At 39.7% G+C, this 23874-nt stretch overlaps 1 protein-coding gene across 3 annotated transcripts in view; it reads left to right on the top strand.

Annotated features, from left to right (window-relative positions):
- Positions 1-23874, top strand: part of CFAP99 (cilia and flagella associated protein 99) — a 65074-nt gene that overhangs the window by 16663 nt on the left and 24537 nt on the right. For all 3 annotated transcript variants that reach the window (XM_067297195.1, XM_013959941.2, XM_013959940.2), the window contains exons 3-7: positions 4786-4930; positions 7862-7956; positions 14560-14672; positions 16915-17089; positions 21971-22051. In XM_067297195.1, coding sequence (XP_067153296.1) covers positions 4786-4930; positions 7862-7956; positions 14560-14672; positions 16915-17089; positions 21971-22051 — 609 coding nt within the window. The remainder of the gene's footprint in view (positions 1-4785; positions 4931-7861; positions 7957-14559; positions 14673-16914; positions 17090-21970; positions 22052-23874) is intronic.

Genomic DNA, 23874 nt, shown 5'->3' with positions numbered 1-23874 from the left:
TCCGGGAGGCCTGGGCTGGCAGCCAGCTCTCCTGCAGGAGGTGTGCTGCTGTTGACGAGTTGTGTCGTCAGGTAAGGGAGTTACGGGAGGAGGTCAGTAGGCTGCGCAGCATCCGAGAAGCAGAGCAAGAGATAGACAGGGTATTCTCGGAGACTGTACAGCTCCAGGAGTCCCAACCCCCTGCAGCAGTGGAGTTGCCAGAGGGCTCTGTGCCGTGTGAAACGGTACATCATAACATCACAGAAGAAGGCTGGAAACTGGTCACTGCTCGTGGGAGGAGAAAGGCTCCTACTCCTCCTGAAGACCTGAAGCTGAAGAACAGGTTTAGTGCCCTCCAGGATGAGGAGGAGATGGGCATGGCTGCCAGGGAAGTAACCGGGACAACAGACCCTGTGCCCTGCCGGAACACCCGGAAAAAGCGGCGGGTGATTGTTGTGGGGGACTCCCTGCTACAGGGGACGGAGGCATCTATCTGCAGACCTGACCCCTTGTCTAGAGAGGTTTGTGGCCTGCCGGGGGCTCGTGTGAGAGATGTCATGCAAAGACTGCCAAGGCTTGTCCACGCTTCGGACTATTACCCACTGCTGCTCTTCCATGTGGGCGCCAATGACACCAAGGGCAAACTGGAGACCATCAAGCAGGATTTCAGAGCTCTGGGGATGGTGGTCAAGGGTCTGGGAGCCCAGGTCATCTTCTCCTCAATCCTGCCAGTGAGGGGGATGGATGAGAGGAGGAGGAGACGGACTTTCCAGGTTAACGACTGGCTGCGCCGCTGGTGTTGGCAACAGGGTTTTGGTTTCTACGACCATGGGACCCTGTTTGAAGATCGACAACTGATGGCGAGAGATGGGATCCACCTCACGAGGCGGGGCACACAGGTCTTTGCCAACAGGTTGGCCAACCTGGTAAGGAGGGCTTTAAACTAGGAAAGATGGGGGAAGGGGAGAGTTATAGTGACAGGGTAGTTGGCAAAAGACTGCTCAAGTCAGGATGCCTCCAACAGGTGAATGCAGCCAGGGAAGTGCGCATGGGATGTGGCTATGGAGGACCCTCTTTTAGCCCTCCTGGGAAACCTGCATGCTCGATCACCTCCCTGAAATGCCTGTACACCAATGCACGCAGCTTGGGGAACAAACAGGAAGAACTAGAGATATCTGTGCGGTCGCAGGGCCATGATCTCATTGCCATTACGGAGACATGGTGGGATAGCTCGCATGACTGGAGTGCTGTCATGGATGGCTACGTGCTTTTTAGGAAAGACAGGCCAGGAAAGCGAGGTGGTGGAGTTGCTCTTTATGTGAGAGAGCAACTGGAATGTATTGAGCTGTGCCTAGGGGTGGATGAAGAGCGAGTCGAGAGCTTATGGGTAAGGATCAAAGGGCAGGCTAATAGAGGTGACACTGTTGTGGGTGTTTACTACAGGCCACCTGATCAGGATGAGGAAGTTGATGAGGCCTTCTACAGACAGCTGGAAGTAGCCTCACGATCCCAGGCCCTGGTTCTCATGGGGGACTTCAACCACCCCGATATCTGCTGGAAAGACAACACAGCTAGGCACAAACAGTCCTGGAGATTCCTGCAGAGCATTGGTGACAACTTCTTGACACAGGTGGTGGAGGAGCCAACAAGGAGAGGTGTGCTGCTGGACCTCGTACTAACAAACAAAGAAGGACTGGTGGAAGATGTGAAGGTTGGGGGCTGCCTTGGCTGCAGTGACCATGAGATGGTGGAGTTCAGGATCCTGCGAGGAGGCAGCAGGGCACCAAGTAGGATCGCAACCCTGGACTTCAGGAGAGCAAACTTTGTCCTCTTCAGGGACCTACTTGGAGGAATCCCATGGGTGAGGGCCCTGGAAGGAAGGAGTGTTCAAGAGAGTTGGTTAATATTCAAACATCACCTCCTCCAGGCTCAAGAGCGGTGCATCCCTATGAGTAGGAAGTCAAGCAAAGGAGGTAGGAGACCTGCATGGATGAGCAAGGAGCTCCTGGCAAAACTCAACCAGAAGAAGGAAGTATACAGAAAGTGGAAAGGGGGACAGGCCACTTGGGATGAATATAGGAATGTTGTCAGAGTATGCAGGGATGCGACGAGGAAGGCTAAGGCCCGTTTGGAATTAAATCTGGCTAGAGATGTCAAGGACAACAAGAAGGGCTTCTTCAAATACATCAGCAGCAAGAGGAAGACTAGGGAAAATGTGGGCCCTTTGCTGAATGGGGTGGGTGTCCTGGTGACGAAGGATGCAGAGAAGGCAGAGTTACTGAATGCCTTCTTTGCTTCAGTCTTTACTGGTCAGGCCAGCCCTCAGGAACCCCAGACCCTGGTGGCAAGAGAGAAAGTCTGGAGAGAGGAAGACTTTCCCTTGGTGGAGGAGGAGTGGGTTAGAGATCATTTAAGCAAACTTGACACCCACAAATCCATGGGCCCTGATGGGATGCACCCACGAGTGCTGAGGGAGCTGGCGGACATTATTGCTAAGCCACTCTCCATCATCTTTGAAAGGTCATGGAGAACAGGAAAGGTGCCCGAGGACTGGAAGAAAGCCAATGTCACCCCAGTCTTTAAAAAGGGCAAGAAGGAGGACCCAGGGAACTACAGGCCAGTCAGCCTCACCTCCATCCCTGGAAAGGTGATGGAGCAGCTCATCCTGGAAGCCATCTCCACGCATGTGGAGGAAAAGAAGGTGATCAGGAGTAGTCAGCATGGCTTCACCAAGGGGAAATCATGCCTAACCAATCTGATAGCCTTCTATGATGGAATGACTGGCTGGGTAGATGAGGGGAGAGCAGTGGATGTTGTCTACCTAGACTTCAGAAAGGCTTTTGACACTGTCTCCCATAGCATCCTCATAGACAAGCTCAGGAAGTGTGGGTTAGATGAGTGGACAGTGAGGTGGATTGAGAACTGGCTGAATGGCAGAGCTCAGAGAGTTGTGCTCAGTGGCACAGAGTCTAGTTGGAGGCCTGTAGCTAGCGGTGTCCCCCAGGGGTCAGTCCTGGGTCCAGTCTTGTTCAACTTCTTCATCAATGACCTGGATGAAGGCACAGAGTGCACCCTCAGCAAGTTTGCTGACGATACAAAACTGGGAGGAGTGGCCGATACGCCAGAGGGCTGTGCTGCCATTCAAAGAGACTTGGACAGGCTGGAGAGGTGGGCAGAGAGGAACCTCATGAAATTCAACAAAGGGAAGTGCAGGGTCCTGCACCTGGGGAGGAATAACCCCATGCAGCAGTACAGGTTGGGGGTTGACCTGCTGGAAAGCAGCTCTGCGGAGAAGGACCTGGGAGTGCTGGTGGACACCAAGTTAAGCATGAGGCAGCAATGTGCCCTTGTGGCCAAGAAGGCCAATGGTATCCTGGGGTGCATCAGAAAGAGTGTTGCCAGCAGGTGGAGGGAGGTGATTCTCCCCCTCTACTCAGCCCTGGTGAGGCCACATCTAGAGTACTGCGTCCAGTTCTGGGCTCCCCAGTACAAGAGGGATGTGGCACTACTGGAGCAAGTCCAGCGAAGGGCCACAAAGATGATTAGGGGACTGGAGCATCTCTCTTATGAGGAAAGGCTGAGAGAGCTGGGCCTGTTTAGCTTGGAGAAGAGAAGGCTGAGAGGAGATCTTATCAATGTGTACAAGTATCTGAAGGGAGGGTGTCGAGAGGATGGGGCCAGACTCTTTTCAGTGGTGACGAGCGACAGGACGCGAGGCAATGGGCACAAACTGAAACACAGACACTTCCATCTTAACATGAGGAAAAACTTTTTCACTGTGAGGGTGACAGAGCACTGGAACAGGTTGCCCCGAGAGGTGGTGGAGTCTCCTTCTCTGGAGATATTCAAAATGCGCCTGGATGCAATCCTGTGCAATGTGCTCTAGGTGACCCTGCTTGAGCAGGGGGGTTGGACTAGATGATCTCCAGAGGTCCCTTCCAACCTCAGTGATTCTGTGATTCTGTGATTCTGTAATAACAAACTGCTCTGGGCCTCAGACTTTATTCCAATATTTTAAAGATGGTTCATTCTGGAAGTGTATCTCATGTAATAACAGAAATTCCCTAGGTTGTTTATTAGGAGTGAAACTCTGTAAAGCTCAGAAGTATTTAAACTTTTTACAGGGATTGTGAGGTAGAACCCAAATGGAGTGCAGTGGACATCTGTCCCTGTTCTCTTATGGTATTGCATGAACATTATGCATAACCAGAGAGCAAAGCTGGATAAGAAACATACTATCTTCATTAACAAGAATCCTGGCACTCACAAGTTTAGATTAAAATAGTCACACTCTCGCATTTTAGGCTAGAGTAGCAGTTAAGTGTCTTTTCTATAATTGCTCTCCAGCTCCTCTCCTAGATTTAGGTTCCCCAAGTAGCTCAGACTTCACCTGCATAGAACAGGTGTTTTATTGATAAAGCAAATTTCCTACCAGAAGGTCAAAATCTTATTGAAGCTTTCTCATACTATTGACTAAGTTAATCATTGTTCATAGCTCAAGCGTTTCACATTTTCATTGCATTAACTGTTGACTTTCACACATCAAGGCCTTGTAACTAAATGCACGTGTCAGCAAATTAACTGAAAGCCTAATTTTGGGGGGATTACATTTTACTTAACAAGGGTTATTAATTTGTTAGGACTGCCCATATTTTTCTAGTATTAGAAGTGTATCAGCCCTACCTCGGTTGCTGCTGTTCAGTACCCATGTTTTTAATTACCATAAAATGATTGTACTTGTTTTGCACCCAAATAGCATTTTCTTTCCAGAATGCATTAATCATTATTAATTTTGTATCTCTATAGACTCTTAATGTGACGGATGAAAATTTTGTGTTGGAAACACTAGCTGGATGCATAGAATATAAGTCCTTATTGGATGTAGTAGTCAATGCCTTTTTTGTTCGGGATGGAAAACATTGCCTGTTTTCTGAGCGTAATCTCTATGTGGGTAAGTTTTTTTTAAATGCCAAATTTGTTTAACTGAGCACTTTAAAAAATATTATTTTATTAGTTCAGCTGTTAATATTATATTACATTTGAAGCATTGTCATGGTGTTCAATGGAGTATGAAATTTAGGACCCTTTCCAATGCGCTTACAACGTAAAGCCTAAATCCTGAAATTTGTGTTTAGTCTAGATGTTCACAGGTGTTAATGGGATATTTACCTACGAAAGTTCCGCAGAATATGCCTGAAGGTTGGGTTAATTGTAACTTACAGATGGAAAAAACCATCAGTGACTAGAAGTGTTTTGATAGTTCAACTGTCACTTTAAAAAATGTTGTTCAGGGGCTTCTCTTTATTCTGTTCTGGGAGATGTAGCACCTCTACCATTCACATATGAAACTGTATAACAAAGCTGTGTCTGCTGAGGAAGGTAGGAACACCCTCACAGTATGACGAGACCATTCCTTCTCTCCATCCAGAGGTTTCTGTCATGCAACCTTCATTACTGGCCATCACGGTGACATAAGCAGACTTCTGTCTTTTCTCCATGAACTAGATCAGTTATCTTCCTTTCACCAGTTAGCTAGTTAGAATCAGTTACAATACAACTATACCTGATAGTATGAGCTAGTTAATCAGAGTAGTTCTTATCCCCAAGGTTATTTCAGTAGTTGAGAAGTACATTAAACAGTCATTTTAAAAATATTTTTATGCTATGCACTTACTTAATACAGATATACTGAGGTTGATTTATAAATTTCCTGAAGAAGTTGGGATCACAAATCACACTGTCATTGGTTCTCTAAGTCATATATGTTCTGAAGTTTTGTGGGCACTTTTAAAAATCCAATCAATTTTATTTAAAGTTGTCCACTTTCAAAATTAGAAAAATGTATCTAATTAAAGTAACTTTACATTTTATGTTTTAAAAACTATTAATTTTCACTGAAATTCTAGTTGCTTCTGTCACAATACTAGGTAAGGTATAGAAATCTAAGTCAAATATCAAACTAAGAGGAACTTAAACTACTATGGATAAAATTAAATTAATATTAAGTTTATTCTAAATGATAATGCTTCATTATCTACATTTCTCCAAAGCCATGTTTTTCAGTGTCTGGGACACGTAAATTATACCTTTAAGCTGAGTGTTGCTATAATTGGATTGTCAGGACTGGTCTACTTAAAGGCCTCCATTAATCATAGGCAGAGGGGAGACCCCGGAAGATTTTCCTTTGTCAATAAGTTGAGAGTCTAAGGTCATTGGCTTAGATTTTTTTTTTTTAAGCTGCTTGTGATTCCTTTTGCCAAGCTTCATTGACACTTAAATGATCAAAGCTGCTTATAAAGGCTGTTGCTATGTGTGAGAAGATTTGAATTTAATAAAGCTTGTAGGAGATGAACGTATATTCCACTAAGACTGCTTAAACATGTTGCTATGCTGAAGCACAAGACTGAAGTCTCTAACAATACACCGACCTGGCTGCAGCATGTTGGTCAGGATTTACTGATCATTGCAATTTGGTGGCAGCTAAAATACTTCAGCGCAAGTGAAGCCTGATTGATCAAAGTCATTATGGTTAAATAAAGGTTGATACAGCAGCTCCCCAGCTTTACAGGTCCATAGAAATCTCACAGCACTGACTGTGCCTCTTCCTGTATCAAACTCCATATTTGCTGGAGAGGGTGTGAGAATTATATTTTCTATTCCCCAGAGAATTCCACAATTTAAAAAGTTGTTTCTATTCTAATTCAGAATTTTAAAAAATTACAAAATTTTCCACAAAATGGTCACTTGCAGAAAACTTCAGAGCAAATGAAATGTTGGATTTTAATATGATATTTTCTGACAACATTTTTGTTATATACAACAAATTCTGATTTTGGAACAGAAAAATAAGAACTATCCACTCTGAAAATGTTAAAAACAGAATATGTTGAAAACTTCACTATCATTTACATCTCCTGTTCGCATGAAAGTTTGCCAGAGTAAGTTTGCTTATACTGAAAATTTTGGTTACATCAAAAGAGCTGTTTCCGAAAACAGAATTCTGTCAAAAACTGTTCAGTCATGTCTCTCAGGAGCCCTCTGACTCCTTTCCTCCCTGACTCCATACCTGCACAGGTATGATATGCAGGTGTTTGGTGTATAAGCTGGTACTGCTACCCAAAAAACCAGGCTGCTCCTTCTCTCTTCACTGCCGCTCAGTCTGACCCCATGTGCTGTCTTCTCTTAGTGTTTAGCAGCCACAAGTGTTTAGCAGCCATCCAGTGAACTAGTCAAAAAGCTGCTTCAGGTTAGAATTCACGATCGGGCGTAACTGGACTTTGTGGATGATTGTACTTGCCCAAGAAAAGAAACACCAGGAAGTGGAAGGGGATGGGAACAAGCAAGCAGGGGTTGACGGAGCTGCTTAGTTTAGTGGTGGTGTTGGCCTAATGAAGTGACTGTGAAACTTAGAGCTTCAATGCTGTCCCTGCAAGAGCTTGCCTTCAGCCTTACAGACCTCCGCACTCTGCTATGGCAGATCTCCCAGTTTTGGAAACAGATATTTGCAGGCTTCAGAAGGACCTCTTTGAATGACTTTAGATAGCTATAATTGTTTTATGCTTTTTGTGTAAATGCCCAGATCCTCAGGTATTATAATTTCTATGAAATTATGAAGATTTACACTAGCTTAGATGTGACTCAAGAGACAAATAGCTGATTTATATGAGCCATAAGATAGAGTCACCCGTGCTAATAATGAACATAAGGTTAACATTTTGTTATAACTTCTCATTTGTCAAGCCTTATATTGCCCAGCTGGATAAACAGTATTCAAGACTATTTAAAATTGTAATAATGGTCCAAATCTCAGAGTCTGGTGATTATAAGGTATAAGTTTCCTAGAATTTTCTGCTGTGTTTTAAATATATGTATCTTTTGATAGTTATTTGTTATCTGGCCACTTTTCAACTAGAAGAACTTGGTCTTCAGCACTTCAGCAGAATTGTGAAATCTTTGGACACTGCAAAAATGCATAAGGTAATAAAAGTACAAAACATTTTTAAAATAATAATTAGCTATCCCTTCTTTGTGTTTGATTAATCTGATGATTTTTTTCCACTTTCAGCATAATTCAATTTGAGAAATTAGGGTCATTTTCTATTTAAATTATAGGAAATCAGTATTCTGTTGTCACAAAAATCTTCAGTTCACACACTGACTAGCTCATATTCAGTCAAAGATCAGGTAAAAATGTATTTTACATCATCTGAGAATTTAAAATGATTACATGACTTACAGATCATATGATTTACATTATTCTCTAATTTACATACTTAGTCTTGGCTCTGCTCATATTCTTTCTTTGACTTTAAGGCAATAGAACAAGCTTTTTCCATAAGCAATGAACCTGTTGAAAACTGTGGCTCCTGCTGATTTGTGTTCTTTTTTGCCTGAACAATCTAGTACCACTTTGTTTATTTGCCCATCCCTTGCCCATCCATCCCTTTTTCTCCTTCCCAAGAAACAATTGCTAGTTTGGAGCTATGCAAGTACCAGTTACCTAGTTAGAACATATATGAAATTGGCCAATCCATTGCTGCTAAAGAGAAGACACAACAAAGGCCTGCCTTTTCTTCATTCAAGTCACTGATTTGGATTTCTCTCCTCTATTTGTTTGCTAATTTTCTTGAAACCTGTAGAATTTGAAGTATTTTTTGCTTCTCTTTCAAACTGGTTGAAAGTGGCGATTGTCTCAAAACCTATGTGGTGAGGACAGGCAGGCAGAGGCATAAACAGACAATGTTTTCTCATAAACCCTGTTTTCTTATGAAAATAGGCTAAAAATGAAATTACTGCTGACACAGCATATGTAAACTCTGATCATCCAGATGTTTCAAAGTGTGTCCAAACACAGGACTTGAATAACAGCTATATAGTTTTCTGTGTAAGTGTGAGATTCAGGAGATAGGCAAATTTTGGTAATCAGCACTCAAAAAGTTAAGGTTTATCTTTATACTGATTACTTTGAATGTTCATGTGGATGCCAGTGCCCCTTCCGTGAGTAAAGTTGCTACATAGTATGCAGGGAGAAAGAAGATTAGGCTGCCTATATAATGCTTTTAGAAACACTTTGTTTTGATGAGCTTACCATGGAATGCTTTTATTAATTCTGTTCAGAGACAAAAATGATACATTTCACTAACTGTTAGAAAAAACAGAGAAGCGGCGGGAAGAATTATCATAATCTGATAGACAGACAAATGACTGTTTGTCTAAAATGCTCTCCCAGCCCCTTCTTTGATAAGCGTCTTAGAAACAAGCCACTGGATTGGATGCATCTTGAGCTCATACAGCTAGCGACACAATCTTCCCACTTCATGCCAGTTATTTCTTGTTGATTCCATTCACCTAGCTTTATATGGTTTGAGCATCAGCGCCTTGACATTTTATTTCAAATAATTTCTCCTTCTTCGTCTGGAATAATTTTCCTTCTGATGGGAAAGTGCAGCATTATGTGATGTTCTGCACCTGCTACTCTTTTCCTGTACATGTAATTTTGTTTGCTTAAGTGTTTTACCAGAGCCTCACCACCATCATACCTAGGTTTCCTTCTCTTGCATCAAAAGAGGTTCTTTGTCTCCAAACTGATGCTAGATTATATGAATGCACCTGCAGCAGAGGATTTAGAAGCAGCATTTGGTCCCCCAGCAACAGAGACAAAAACAGCAGAAGGCAGATTTGCAGCCGTAGCAACAGCCTGAAGTTGTCAGAAATCTGAGATGCTCCTTCAGGATGCTGACCTGTAGATATCCTCTGATGACTATTGTATCCAAGCTTAATTGAGGTGCAAAATAATTATTCACATATATTTATTTGGAATAGATTTACCTTAATTAAAAAAGAAATGTTTCTACACATCAGACACTGACTGGAATTATCTTAATCATGCAGATAATGGGTAGTCTTCATGAAATTAAGTGGATTATTCACTTGAATGAGATCCATTTGTGAGCAATCTTTCTCTTAAAGGACTGCATGATGGAATCCATTCTAATCAAAGTCAAAGTGTTTCCCTATGACTGGTGCATGTTTAAATATTTTCATTTAGGCAGAATATCCAGGCATAAAAATAATGCTTGAACAGAAAATTATGAGATCTCATTTTGTAATGTTAAGAATACATTCAGGAATTCTTTAGGGTTATGTAATTACAAAATCACAGGCTAAAACCCAATTTTGTAACCTTAGCAGGATTGTACCGCTAAGAAACTTAGCTATGCATTGCTAGTTCAAGCCTACTTTTGTTTTTCATTATTCATGCATGTTATTTTATTTTTGTGGTAAAATTTCAGGGTTTGTATGTTAGAGAAAAGACAGTTGAAATAGAAGTTGAAGAAAATAGCTTTATAATTTCATACTTGCCTTGTATAAAATGCAAAAAAAAATAGTGTTTGCTTTTTAGCCTTCAGGAACCTGTTTTGTTCTGTTTCATATTCTGATTGCTGCTAACAGTAGTGAAGTCCTTTATAAAGACCTTTGGGAGCTGCAAATGAAAAGCACTATATAAGAACACAGTAATTGCTACTGTGATGAAATAGGAACGGACAGGATCAGGCCCCTGGAGGACATGTGGGCAAAAGGAGTCAAAGTTGAGTCAAACAATGGCAGAACGATCCAAGTCCATGCTAGGACACTTTCCTCTGGAACTTTAATCAAGGATCCTCAAAGCATAATTACCCATTACAATTTCTAGGTAGGAAAGCCTTCTTAAGAGCTTCTTGCCTTCCTCTTCATTTCTGTGTTGCAGTTGAAAGGTACAATTCTACAGGTACTTGAACTGGCATAACTGAAGAACTAAACTACAGCGAGAGGGAAAGAATCAACAAATGAATAGAGAAGTGGACAGGAACCTCCTTGATTGCCAAAAATCTATGGGTGTGTTCAGCCAAAATAATCTCATTCTCAGGTAGTGACTGATCTGTATGGGGGAACTGAATCTGCTACTGCTTTCAGTTACTTCCTTAACTCTAGAGTTAAAGCTTATGTTGTGAGTATAAAGATTTTAGCTCTGCAAATGACTATATGGATGTAAAGATAATCCCAGATAAGGAAACTTCACATTTTTTGGTTCGCTTTTTGAAAAATCTATACAATCTCACCATTTAAAAATACATTAAGGCAATATTAGCAGAACATGTGCAAGTTCTCAAAAACAAGACATTAATTCAGCCCACCTATGCAAATTAAACACTACAAAACAGTCTTTAATTATACAATCCTGTTCTGTTTTATGACGACCAGAGTAAATTAAAATAGTAAAAATGGGTACAATTCATTCCTGGTGTAATTCCACCTCTCCCAGAGGAGAAGTGAATCCGTCTTATCATGCTCTGTGAGTAGAGAAACTACTCTAGAGTGGTAAGAGGAGTAAGCAGAATAATGCTGTTATCAAAATGACTGTCTGGTGACTTCCCTAAGCAGACTAATACCAGTAACATCTGAACAATAATTGGTGTGAACTTCAAGATGAAGTCTGCTGCTATAAAAGCAGAGACTACTGATGCTGGGGATGCCGCCTGCTCACATGTGGCCGAAGACAAAACTGAAATATAAGGGATTTTTCCTAATGATTCAGTTCACAAAACACAGAAGTTCCTATTGTAAAGAAATTAAAAATGTTTTATGGTTTCATGGGTCCAATTCTGCCCACATTCACCATCTGTGATATGGATTATCAGAGCCAAGACTGTGGACATTGGCCCAGACAGACTGGGTCAGAACTGCTGTTTGGCAGTCCCTGGGTTGCCATTTGCAATCCTCGTATTGCTGTTGCGGTGCCTGGATAACCGTTCCAGGGCAGCATTCAAAGCCTTCTCTGGTATGATGCATGGGGGCACATCTTTATTTTAGCATTTCTCTAGGGACTGTGACTAAAACACAGAATACTAAAGCATATATCACAGTAGCAATATCTGATTACACAGTTCACCATTCCCTGTAAATCATAGAGACACCTCACAGCATTTATTAATCACATAATTACCCATTTGTCCTAACAGAGTGTGAAATGTTAATGACCAGTACATAACTGGAGATGCAGTGAGAGGCCTGCAGGGATAATAGCCAGCTGTTAAAGACAACACTAGAAATCACTAACTGTAAGCTGCTGGCAATCCAAAAAAACCCTGACTTGTTAAAAAGCTAAATGATCTGAATATGTGTATATATATATTTTTTTTTTATTTTTATTTTTTAAAGTGTTAGGCTGTTTTGGATAAACTGATTTGTTAGGCTGATTTGTATCCTTTAATCAGGATTTGTTTTAGTTTCATCTTCCTTGAAGAGGTAGTTGCAAGTACATAGTTAAAACAAATATTTAAAAGACGTAGACAGAGAAAATCAGTTAGAGAGAGCTCAAACAACAATAATTCAGAGGCTTAGTACCATGTGGCGTGTAACAGACAACTGATTGCTGCCAGCGAGGATGGACTAGGCTACATGAAAGGAAAACAGGACACAGAGAGGGAGGAGGTGTTCAGCTTGAAGAAAACTAGTGAAAGAAAACTATAGGATTTACAGATCGCAACCTGCAGTATTTCCACATCAGCTTCCTGTGTGAACTTTCTAAGTACCCATAAATTTGAAACTAGCTTCTCCCCTCAGTCTGCCCGATTTTAAGTATATCAGCTCATTTTCAATCCACACCTGTATACAGACTTGCTTAAATTGGTTTAAAAAACATATTTTTGATAAATCCTGAGTATAGTCAAAGCCTTCCATAGAGTAAGAAGAATACTATGGCAGTAGGCATGACTCCCTAGTCTTCTGAGTCTATAATCATAACTAAACCTGTGATACGTGGATATAAAATTTTGTTATGATAACTGGTAGAAAGTAGTATATATGCAGTGCATCAGTTGTCTTGGAGACTATGAATTGTCTAATCTTTTAGCATTTCATATCTACATTGCACAAGTACAAATGACTGTCAGGTGAAAAATGGAATCCAACATGCATGTACTACAAAGAAAGATCCTCCGTAAGGAGAATGAATGACTTTTTTGACCAGTGGGATGAAACATATTCCCTTATCATATACTTAGCAAACTCCACTGAATCTAGAAGCACCGATAAAACAATTTATTTCTTAATTCAAAGTTTAGTTTATATTCATGCTTTTACGGGTGAATGTCTCTTCTTTTGGAGGATGTGTTGATACACCAGCATCTGCAGTTTTGGGGAAGAACAGTAATTTCTAGACAAGAATGTGAATCTAAGGTGGTAAGATGCATTCAGTCATTCAGTTGTTGCTTAGACTTCTGACCCTACCAAAAGTGTAATAGTTGAAAATAAAACTAAATTCACAGGTTAATTCCTTGGAAATGGTTACACCGAGGCTATAGTTTTCAAGTAACAGGCTTTCTACAGTTGTTGGACATCCACTAGCAAACAGCTAGAGTCGAATCAGAATGGTTTATCGCTGAGTTATTCACATGGCTCTGAGCCATATTGGGCCTGGCCTTGCACCTAAATTAATAAGTTCCCTGCTAGTCCTTCAGAAACAAAAGAGAGAGAGGTTCTTGCGACCACAGAGTACAAACACCTTTATGGCTTTGCAGAAACCAACACAGATAAGACAGGACTGATGCCAAGTCTGAACTAATAAACCCTGCCATCTCCATTTGGAGCTACTCAAGTGACTGCATGCTACTTTCCACCATGTCCCATAATGTCCATATTATTTAGGTTTTTTTTTCTATTGTTGGGGTTATTCCAGCATAATACTTGCCTGTACTTTCATTTCTAAGAATTTTAATGAAAAAGTTCAGATTCACATTTGGAATTTATATCGCCATCAATGGTACATGCTGAATCTGAGGCTGTTTTTCAAGAGTCTGTTTCAAAAGGCCATTTGAACAATTTAAGTTTGAAAGAAAGGCTGTTGACCTCCTGGTGAACTCCTGTGGAAAAAGAAAGTTCAAATATTAGTTGCTATTTCTCCGGCATGCAGAGCCCTGCGATGTAGAAGTGTGCCAAATTTCAGTCTTCTTAGTTTAATGTGAATATGCCAATTAATAATGTTTAAAGAAAACAAGAAACCAGGTTGTATAGCAGTTACTAAAGTTCTCACCAGTCCTTCCTTCCCAGTTCCCAGGGAACTGAAAGGCACTTATTAATTCAGACGCAGTGCCAGGCCCAAGATGTTTCTGGGCATCGTGGATCATCCAGCAACAGATAATCAGGAGTTGCCCATTGGTATATTAGAGTTTAAAACTGTATTGTATAATTAGACTAAAATCAGTGTATTGCAATAACAATTACTTTATTTTCTAGTAAAAGTCTGTCTTTCATGATAGTTGAAGCAAGTTCAAGGTGCATCAAAACACCCACATGTTGTAACCACTAGATTTTTTTGGACAGTAAAAATGTTTTAGTATCTATTAATGTTTCACAAAAGAGGGCTCAAAGACATGAAGCAGTCCTAACAGGATGAAGAACCTACAAATATTGAACATACTTGATTATAACTGTGAGGTAAAATACAATCAAGTTCTTCAGCAGTGTTTGTAGTAAAACCAATTATCTTTCTGTAGTCTTATATACATCATACCTTCAGTTCATTACATTTAATCTTATTAGTTTCTTAGATTCTTCTTCAATGCCTTGAATTTGAACACATGGATAAAAGATGAATGGAGTCATTTCTATGATTCCCTTTATGTAAAAGAGAACTGGATTGATCCACTGCTAAGGTAAGCAATACTTAATAGTCTGTGTTCACCTCAAAGTTTAAATGCAATACCCTGGAGAAAGCTTCCCCTGAAAATTCAATTTGCTTTTAAGGTGTTTCTCCTATTGAAGTGACTCAGAACCCTCACTGTTTTTCGTGAGACTATAGTAATCCCTTTTACTTAACCAGAGGCAACATTCTCTCATAGAAAAGTCCTTTTCCAGCTGTTGCACATTTGTTTCTCAGTGCCACTGAATGTGGCAGTGTTTCTCAGGGCCACATTTATATTCCAAATAAAACTAGAGGGTTCAATTTATCTTACAGAGTTAGATTCCAGCCTCATAAGTCACTTCAACATCTGTATAACATTAAGCACACAAAAAAGATGTTTAACTTCCCAGAGCCTGGTTTTATGCTCAACCTTGTTTATGCAGATGGTCCTAAAATCCCTTCTGAGTAAATCAGATAAGCAGGTAAACAAGCCTTTCTAAATTATTATTTATTTACACGATTGCAGTAGCATTTAACAGTTTAAATGCTCAGATCTGTTGGGTGTGGCCACACATTGGTTAGGAGGTGATACAGCAGCATGAGTGCCCGTGCCAAACTGGAGAATTTTCATGGGGAGAACAGTAGCCATATCTCAGGTCACACTGCAGCCTATTGTGTCACTTCTTCACTGTTTTTACCCAGGACAGAAAGATTAGTGCTACCATTGGCACACTTATGTGGCTGCAATCACGTTTTCATTGCAGTATAGGTTACCACAGACAATGGCAAACACTGTTAGACAAAACTGTGTTGCAAACTCTGTCAGCTGAAAAAGAGTTTGCATCATTTTCTAACCTTCATATCAAAGTCAGTAGGATTAACCCTTTCATACTCTTTAGATTAGGCCAAATTAGCAAATGCTGTGATACAAATTTGGCCTGCAATGTTCACAGTTCCACTGAGTTCTACTGGAATTGCAGGGATATCTCTGAGGTCAGAATTTGGCTGAATATATTCCAGTGTAGCATTCTAACCATAAATATGCTTACAACAATATGCAGCTACAGACATAAATATATAGAGATATACACACACATCCTTACACTACTTATGTGTACATATGCACGCACATAGATGCTTAATCTATTGCTCATATTTCATTAATATAAAGCTCATTGGAGCTGTCCTTCACACTCAGTTATATTCAATGTAAAGAGCACACATTATGCCTAGAAGTAAATGGAAGTTGTACAAGAATATTCAAGGCCATATTTGGTTATTGGGTTAAAAACTTCCTTCAAGGGGCTTAGGATGCACTGATCATTTTAATCAATTCAGTATCTCAAATTCTTTTAAATATATCTTTGTATTCTTCTTTCTAACATCAATAAAGTTAATATTAAGAGTCCCATTTATTTTAATAGAGCAAAGCTACTTTCAGAAGTTACTTTTAAGCCTCATCCCACAGTGACAGTACTAGCTAAGGTAACAGACGCAAACATGTTACTGTAAATTTGTAGTGTCAGCTGCTTTTTAATTCAGGGAAAACTCCCTTGCATGTATAATACTTAAGGGAAGGACACATATGGAGGAGGAATAACTGACATGAAGCTGATACCATAGTTAGCCCTGTGATAACTTACTTATGTGTTATCCTGAGACTCTACACCTTCCTGTCATTCTTGGTAAGAAGTTCCAACATTCATACAAGCCAAAATCCAAAAAAAGAAACAGAAATCATCTCAACTGCCCCACAGTCACCAAATTCTGTTTTGGGGATTCATTCATTAATTCTATCAAATTCCTTACATCTTTCTAGTTTTTTATTAGAATTGCATGTGCTGTGAGATTAATGTATGTCTGCTCTGTCAGACAGCAAGAATGATAACACTTAGACCAGTGTTTGTCTTTAGTCTTTCTGTCTGTATGTACTTTGCTTCTGACAAGTGCTTCTCTGATTTACAGTCTTGTCCTGCTGCAAAATGAACTGGCAACATAGTTGCTTATTTAGCAAAACCTATGGCTATTTCACCTCCAGTAGTCTGAATAAAGTAGACTAGCATCTATCAAAAAGTGAAGTATACCTTAATTTGAGAAATACAATGCAACTAAATCATTGGTATAAATTCACGGGTCAATTTTGTTAAAAGGGAATCAACAGAATGGCTGAAAGCATTATAGTATTTACACCAATGCCAAACTCAGATACTGCATTGTAAGCTTGTACAAAAACAAAAATGAAATAAAATTGAAAAGCCTTTTTTTATTTGCAGATGGCAGCCAAAAATGCAACAAGTGATTGAACAGTTCGCAGATAAATTAAGTAATTGTACTACCATTGTCAAGACTTCGACGGTCACTCAGCCAAAGGAATTTAATTTGACTGTACCTAAACCTCGTGCCATTCCTATACCTCTGCCAATACCAGTACTGGAAAAAAGTCAGCCTGTGAGTCTTTTTATTCTTTGTGAGATATTAAGTTTTCTGTGTTCTTGGCCACAAAGTTATAGTATGTGGTTAATAGTTGCTTTCAAAATAATTGTGGAAAATCTGCAACCTTTGACAGATCAACAAGAATAATGCACTGAGGCAAATCAGAAAAGAATAGTCAAATGTCAGTTTTTATAAATTTAGACTGATTTGTTTATAGATGAGCTCTCACTAAAATAAATGGCAAAGCAATTTTGGTGAAGATGAGGTGGACTCTAGGTTTGCAGCTCCTCCTTGAGGGTGGAATTTTATTACTTGCTATTTACATTAATGTTGAATCTCCTACATTAATGTTTTTCAGTTTAAACTTATTGCTCACATATCATTGAGACTAGACTTTATTTTTGAAATGCTAAGCTTTTATTTTATGAATTGTTTAAGATTCTGATTCAGCTGCACTGGTATAAATCTGGAGGGACATCATTGCTTTTAAGTTAGGTCACTGGAATAAGGCAAACAGGATTTGGGATCAAGTTGCTCTGACTAACTTAATAAAGAATCCAAGATCATCTATAATTAAAAGCAGTGGGAAGTGAGCTTGGAAGTCATAGTTTTGGGCATTATCTGTGACCTTCTATTAGCACTTCATGTTTTAAATAATACATGTGTTGAATGCTTGTAGAAACCACTTATATGTTAGGATAGCAGAGCAATTTAATGGTAGCGTGTTATATAGTTAATGGGATTTTACATTGAAACAGTTTAATACCAGGCTCTGAAAAACTGCATTTAATAACTACTTAATCAGTATAGGAATGAGTCATATTGCTGTCATTTTAGTACCTTTATGCTGTGCAGCCCCTCTTAAAATAAATTTGCTTTAATGCAGATGCATTTACTGAAGTTCTTTTGTGTTGTTAGGATTATACTAAATGTGGTTTACATTCTGGCCAAGACTGCTAATTTAAAAGCTTGTGTGAATCTCAAACCATTAGCTTAGCACTGACATATGTTGTGCTCATTTCTGCACCTATCTCAGCAAATTAAGCTTCACTTTAATTTGCCATATTGTTGCCAGCATCACCATTTTAGATCCTGAACTTTTGGCAGAGACTGAAAAGACAGCCCAGATGGCAAGAAAGAGGTAGGAAAGTGAGAGCAGGCCATAGTTTTGGCTACTGCATAGTAGGGAATTGTATGTAAATGAGATGAATGCACAGAAATAAGGCTCTTCCTGATTGTATCCCATAATCTACTGTAGAATATTCTCTTCCATTTTCTCATGACGTTGTCACTTTTATGAGATATCTGTTTCTTATGATCCTCACTCATCTGTGAAAGAACTTGTCATGTAGCATATTATCATGGAATATCACAGTCACAATTACTAGAGGCATAGTTACTAATGCACTTTGAAACAACTGTGTGATTTCATATGGAGGTGTTCGGATTTTGAGCAATGACTACTGATAAGCTATTGCATTCCTATGTGAAATTCATTCATTTTGATTAATAGAAGTGTTACTTCAAGTGTTTCTTCCTGCTGGGTTACATTATATTCTGCAGTAGAGATAAAATGCAGAGTAAGATGAGAGGTATCCCATACCTTGAGTTCAGGAGCTGGGATAGTACTCCTCTCCTGTAAACTCAACACATGCTTCCTTCACAGGAGAGGATTGGAGAAGTGGGTCATTGCAGAGGACAGGATGGTTGTCTTACTCAGTGGTCTACATTGAGCTGGGACCCTCCACTGACTGTGTGCGTTCCTTGCAGTCACATAGACCTGAAAGGTCAGGATAATCAAGGTTTACTCATCAAAAAGGGGGGAGACAAAGTGAAAAGGAGAAACACCTTTCCACTGATCTCAGACTGCCTTCCAAGAAATAAGTTATTTAACCGAGAAATTTAATAATGAAACCTCTTGGTGTAAAGATTCTAAAGTCTCTTCAGTGTCCTTTGCACACAAGCATATGGATGAGCAGACACACACACTCTCATAAATACAATTCTTCACAGAAAAAAAAAACACTTTAGCTTGGAATTTGCAAAGGAACCAAAGGGACACAGGTGCTTAAACCTGATAACATGCAAATGGATTTGGACACCTTTTGACTCCCTTGGATATCTTGGCCTTGACCTACAGTGCAATAAAATCCATCCCTTTAATATCAGCACTGTACTAGAATAATAAGATTATGCAATTATTTTATTTTTAGAGTTTCTAAAAAGCTATAATGTAATTAAAAAAATTAAAAGCCCCACTGAGATATGTTATTGTAACTCCATTCAACCAAATTTAGTGTATGCTTTAGATATTTTCCTTATTATTTTAGCTGTGCTTCATGGGTGGAGTTGCTTCCTTGTTTAAAATAATTTCATGGGTGAATTGGCCAATAAAGAGAATTTTGTTTGCAAGTATATAGATAATGCTTTAACTTTATGATCTTGTTATGTATAAAAATAGAAGCTCTTATTACATTAACCATTGCATTAGCCTGCCCTTGTCTATCTTACAACAGTAAATTAAAAAAAAATAGAAGAGTGATCACTACCAAAGTTCAAAGTGATTATTCATCGGTTTGCATAATATCTTCCCCCTCACGTCTCTTCTTGAAGTTTACATTCTCTGGGCATTGTGAAATTGCCTCAACTCATCTAATATAAGGTATTTTTACTTGCGCGCTTATTTGGGGTCGTTAAATAAAATTGAGTGAATTTCTTAGAAATCACTTGTCATTCTCTGGATATTTACTACTTTATGCCTTTAAGGCACTAGTCTGTGTTAAGGCTGGAGCTTATGCAGAGCTGAAGGAGGATGCATTGCAGGAGCAACTTGTTTCAGGTCGCATTAGAAAGGCCTATAGTTCTGCTGCTTTCCACATCCATGCACGGTGTCAGCTCAGTGAGTAGGTCATGCCATTTTGTTCTTCTTGTGGTACCTGCCTAAATAAACTTCTAGTATAAGGAAATTCGGAAAGCATAGGTGAGCCTGACCACTGGTTGGAGGGGAAAAGCAAGCATGAAACATCTTGCTCCCAGCCCTTTTCTGTTCCCATTAGGATAAAGTGGATACAGTTTGGCCTTTCTGATCTCTCTACTGCTGGAATTTACAATTTATTTATAGTGATTTTTTCATCCTCTTCCATCCAGCAACTGTAAGGAGGTTTATTATTATAAAGGGTAATTGCTGTATTGTCTATCTGTCTGTCTGATTGGTACTTATTATCACCATGGTATCTGAGGGCTAAATTACAAGGCTAGGATCATTTCTGAAACAAAGCTGACTGAAAAGTCTCCTCCTTAAATTACACAGAATAAGCATAGCAGTTTCTGAGGAGAGAGATTTTCAGCTTACCCTGGCAGATGAGTACAGTTTTGCAGGTAAAGCACATGACTAGGAAGAACAGTGAAATACACTGATATTCATTGCTTGTGCAACACTTTGCAGGTCCTCTGGGCTCTAATTTCTCCATCCATAAAAGCATAATAAAAGTTCTTAGGTACTGCTGGGAAATTCTTTCAGTTCTACTTCACTTAAAAAACTCACAGAAATATTTGAGCAGTCTCACTAGTGCATTTAATTGCTAGCTTTTTCTGTGCATTTGTTTGCCTGGAGATAATGATGTCAAAGGGCAAAGGCAGTGGAAGGTGTATCAGGTACATAAGTATTTCAAAGCATAGCGCTTTATATAGCCCAAGAAAGCTAAATGGGATCCCCTTTTCCCTAAACTGACCTCCTGTACAATACTGGTTGTAGATTTTTCCCAGTAATTCTTGAATTAACTCTGTAACTTCTAATTGAACTAGCACATTTTTAGCAAGATAAATATGTAAGCAGATGTCCTGTAAACTGGCAGACTATCTCACCCACACAGGGAAGAGACATCCAGTCTTTTTTCAGACATTGCTTCTGGACAAAATTTATTGCTCAAGTACAAGAGCTGTGTGTAACACAAAATAGAGTTTTTTGCTTAACAGCAAATACTGAAATCCCCCAGAAGTCTCAGCCTAACTCAACACCATTCCCTGTTCCCCCTTCTCCCTGCTGGGCCATAAGACAGCCAGGCTATAATTCTTTCCTGGCTGTTTTATCTGTAGTACTTTCTGACCTGTGAATGCTTTCACAGATCTATGAATAATGCTAGGAGGCCTTCTCAGTCATCTACCCCCATATATTTAATCTACATCTCCAGTGATACCCCCTTCACAAGAATATAAGGGCAGCCATGGTGGGCCAGAAAAAAGGCCAATTTTGCCCAATAGCCTTTCTCCAGGAGTGGCTGAACATGGTATCTAGGAGGAGTACAGGGACAAGACAAGCCTATTTGCTACTTTATCCAGCTACCTTCCTAGCCTCCATTTCAGCTCAGAGACTTCCTGAGCTACAGTGAACTTCCGAGGCATGTTAATAACCCTCAAAGGATTTCTCTTCCCTAAGCTTTTGGAGCATCTGTAAACTCGTAGCTACTATAACATGCGCACGTGCCAAAGAGCTCCACAGCTTAACTTCATCCAGCTGCCCTATCTGGCTGTCAGTGCTATGAAACTGAAGTTTATGAGATGCCATACAGAACGTTTCCCCCTTCTGACGACTTTTCCCCTCAATAGGACCTATAGGTTTTATCTTCAGCCTTTCTTGTACTCATTTCAGATTTTTCGTTCTTTCTGGTGTCTTACCCAGGGTTTGTATTACATTGGATAGGCCTGAAAAGCTCGGGCAGTCCCAGGTGACTGGAATCTGTCCATGTCTTCTGTGCTGGTACTAAGAGAAAAGAATCAGTATTTTAAAAAATAACTTTGCTATTTTACAGTAAAGGTGAATGTGTTTTTCCCCGTAAGCATGAGTCACTTTGAATGTTTTATATCACATATTATGGAGTTTATTGCCTTTTAATACAGGTTCCTCCAAGCACCTACAAATCCCCAAAGGAAAAAAAGCAGTTAGAGGAAATCAAAACAAAAAATCGCCGAAAAGCAGAAGTAAGTGTATTATGTTCTTGTTCTAGTCTTTTCTTTCTTCCAAACTCTATGTTTTGTAATATGTTCCAGTTTTCACAAGTCTTAGAACTCTAGCTGGAACAAATTTGCTTTTGCAGCTAATAGTTCATGCCTCTTTCTCTGGAGTCATGGAGTTGGTATCCTCTGTTCTGTCCTATCACCCTCTGTCCATCTTTCTTATTTTAATATTAATTGTTTGAGACAAGGTCCACCTTTTATTCACAGTATAAGTACTGTGTGAGAAATTTTACAAGTAACCATGTAAGGTGGGAGAAACATGATTACTTTCTTCTGTTCACAGGCTTGAAATTGTTTGATGGCTCTTTTACTCCCACAGGACATGTGGATATTTAAGGCATTCACTTAATAATTAAGGCTTCAAAATTCAAAATATGTTCAATATTTTTGTTTGTTTTCTATACTAACTGATAAATAACCACATGCCATCACCCACTATTGAAATATCAGCAGACTCTTGACTTCTTGCAGACTCTTTCTCTTAGCAGACTGAGAGTGAGAAGTCATCATGGTGTGTAAAGAAGAAGAATACATGGTCTGTATGTTAAAAGAGCAGGAGAAGGGAGGGCCTAGAAATGCTCTCACACAAAGAAACATATTTGAATTGATCCCAACTTTGATACGAATCCTGTTCAATGAGTTAGCTCCTATTATAGGTAAAGCAGACTGTTGTCGTCCTCTCCTTGGAATGGAATTAATTAAATGTCAGTTCCCACTTCTTTCCTCCTTCCCACACTCTCATTGCCATATCCAATCCAATCACAGTATAAGCTTGATAAAACGCATGCTATTTGACTTTTTATCTGCACTCTCCCACCTCCATTCTGCAAATGCCTTACTCTAGCTTTCATTAGCGGCTACAAGACCATTTATCACGTTTCTGGACTCTCCTCACGTCCTTGTGAAAGGGGCGTTGGATTCTGTTCCCAAACTGTAGTAAATGCTTTAATGCCTGATAGATTCTAGGGGGATACACTTTGCATTCTTTTTAGTGGCCTATCTCATTGCCTATGCTTGGTACTTCATTATCAAACAATACTGCATTATTTTCTATCCTTTTATTATTTCCACATTGTGCAGAAAGCACTTGCTTATTTGTCTGTGTGCTTATTTGTACGCACAAACATGGGGAAAGGAAAGTAAGATATCACAGTGCCTATATTGTCAAAAATCTATGACAACTGTAAAATCACTTAACTACCAGTCCCATTCTTCAGTGAAGGAAATGCATGAATAAAGGGAACAAAGCAAAACCACCACAGAAATTATAGCTGCAATAACAGCAGTTTTTGTCATCTCTGGAATGTTATAAAGGCATCCAAAGCATTCACAAAGGTCAGTTCTCTAGATTATTTGCTAAACAAGCTGAAATGGTGGGTCCTGAAAGAAATATGCAGTAAGAAATGTCATTTGTTTCTTAGCATTTTTGAAAAAGCAATAGCTGCCATTGTAAGTATCCTGTCTGAAAAACTGTAAAAAGGAGTGAGAACATTGGAAGCCGTGCTCTAGCAAGCCTATGGAAGCACTGATGTTATGGGCAGCTACTGTCCAGAATTCCATTGGAAAATCTACTCTGTTTCACACTTAAGGATTTCTCTTTACAGTAAAAAGAAATATCCAAAAACCAGAAATGTGGTAATTCACATACTGGCTGCCTGTGCTTCCCCCTTTAAAATGATAGGTGGAGTTACTGTTATGGATGTGCCAATCCTCAGTACTCAGATCATCCTCTAATGCACCACCACTCCCAACAAACAAACAAACAAACAAGCCATTGTTTGTTACCT

Source organism: Apteryx mantelli, chromosome 5 (genome assembly GCF_036417845.1).
Source record: "Apteryx mantelli isolate bAptMan1 chromosome 5, bAptMan1.hap1, whole genome shotgun sequence".
Taxonomy (NCBI): domain Eukaryota; kingdom Metazoa; phylum Chordata; class Aves; order Apterygiformes; family Apterygidae; genus Apteryx; species Apteryx mantelli.
The sequence above is the reverse complement of the archived record's forward strand: the minus strand, read 5'-3'. Positions and strand labels throughout refer to the sequence as shown.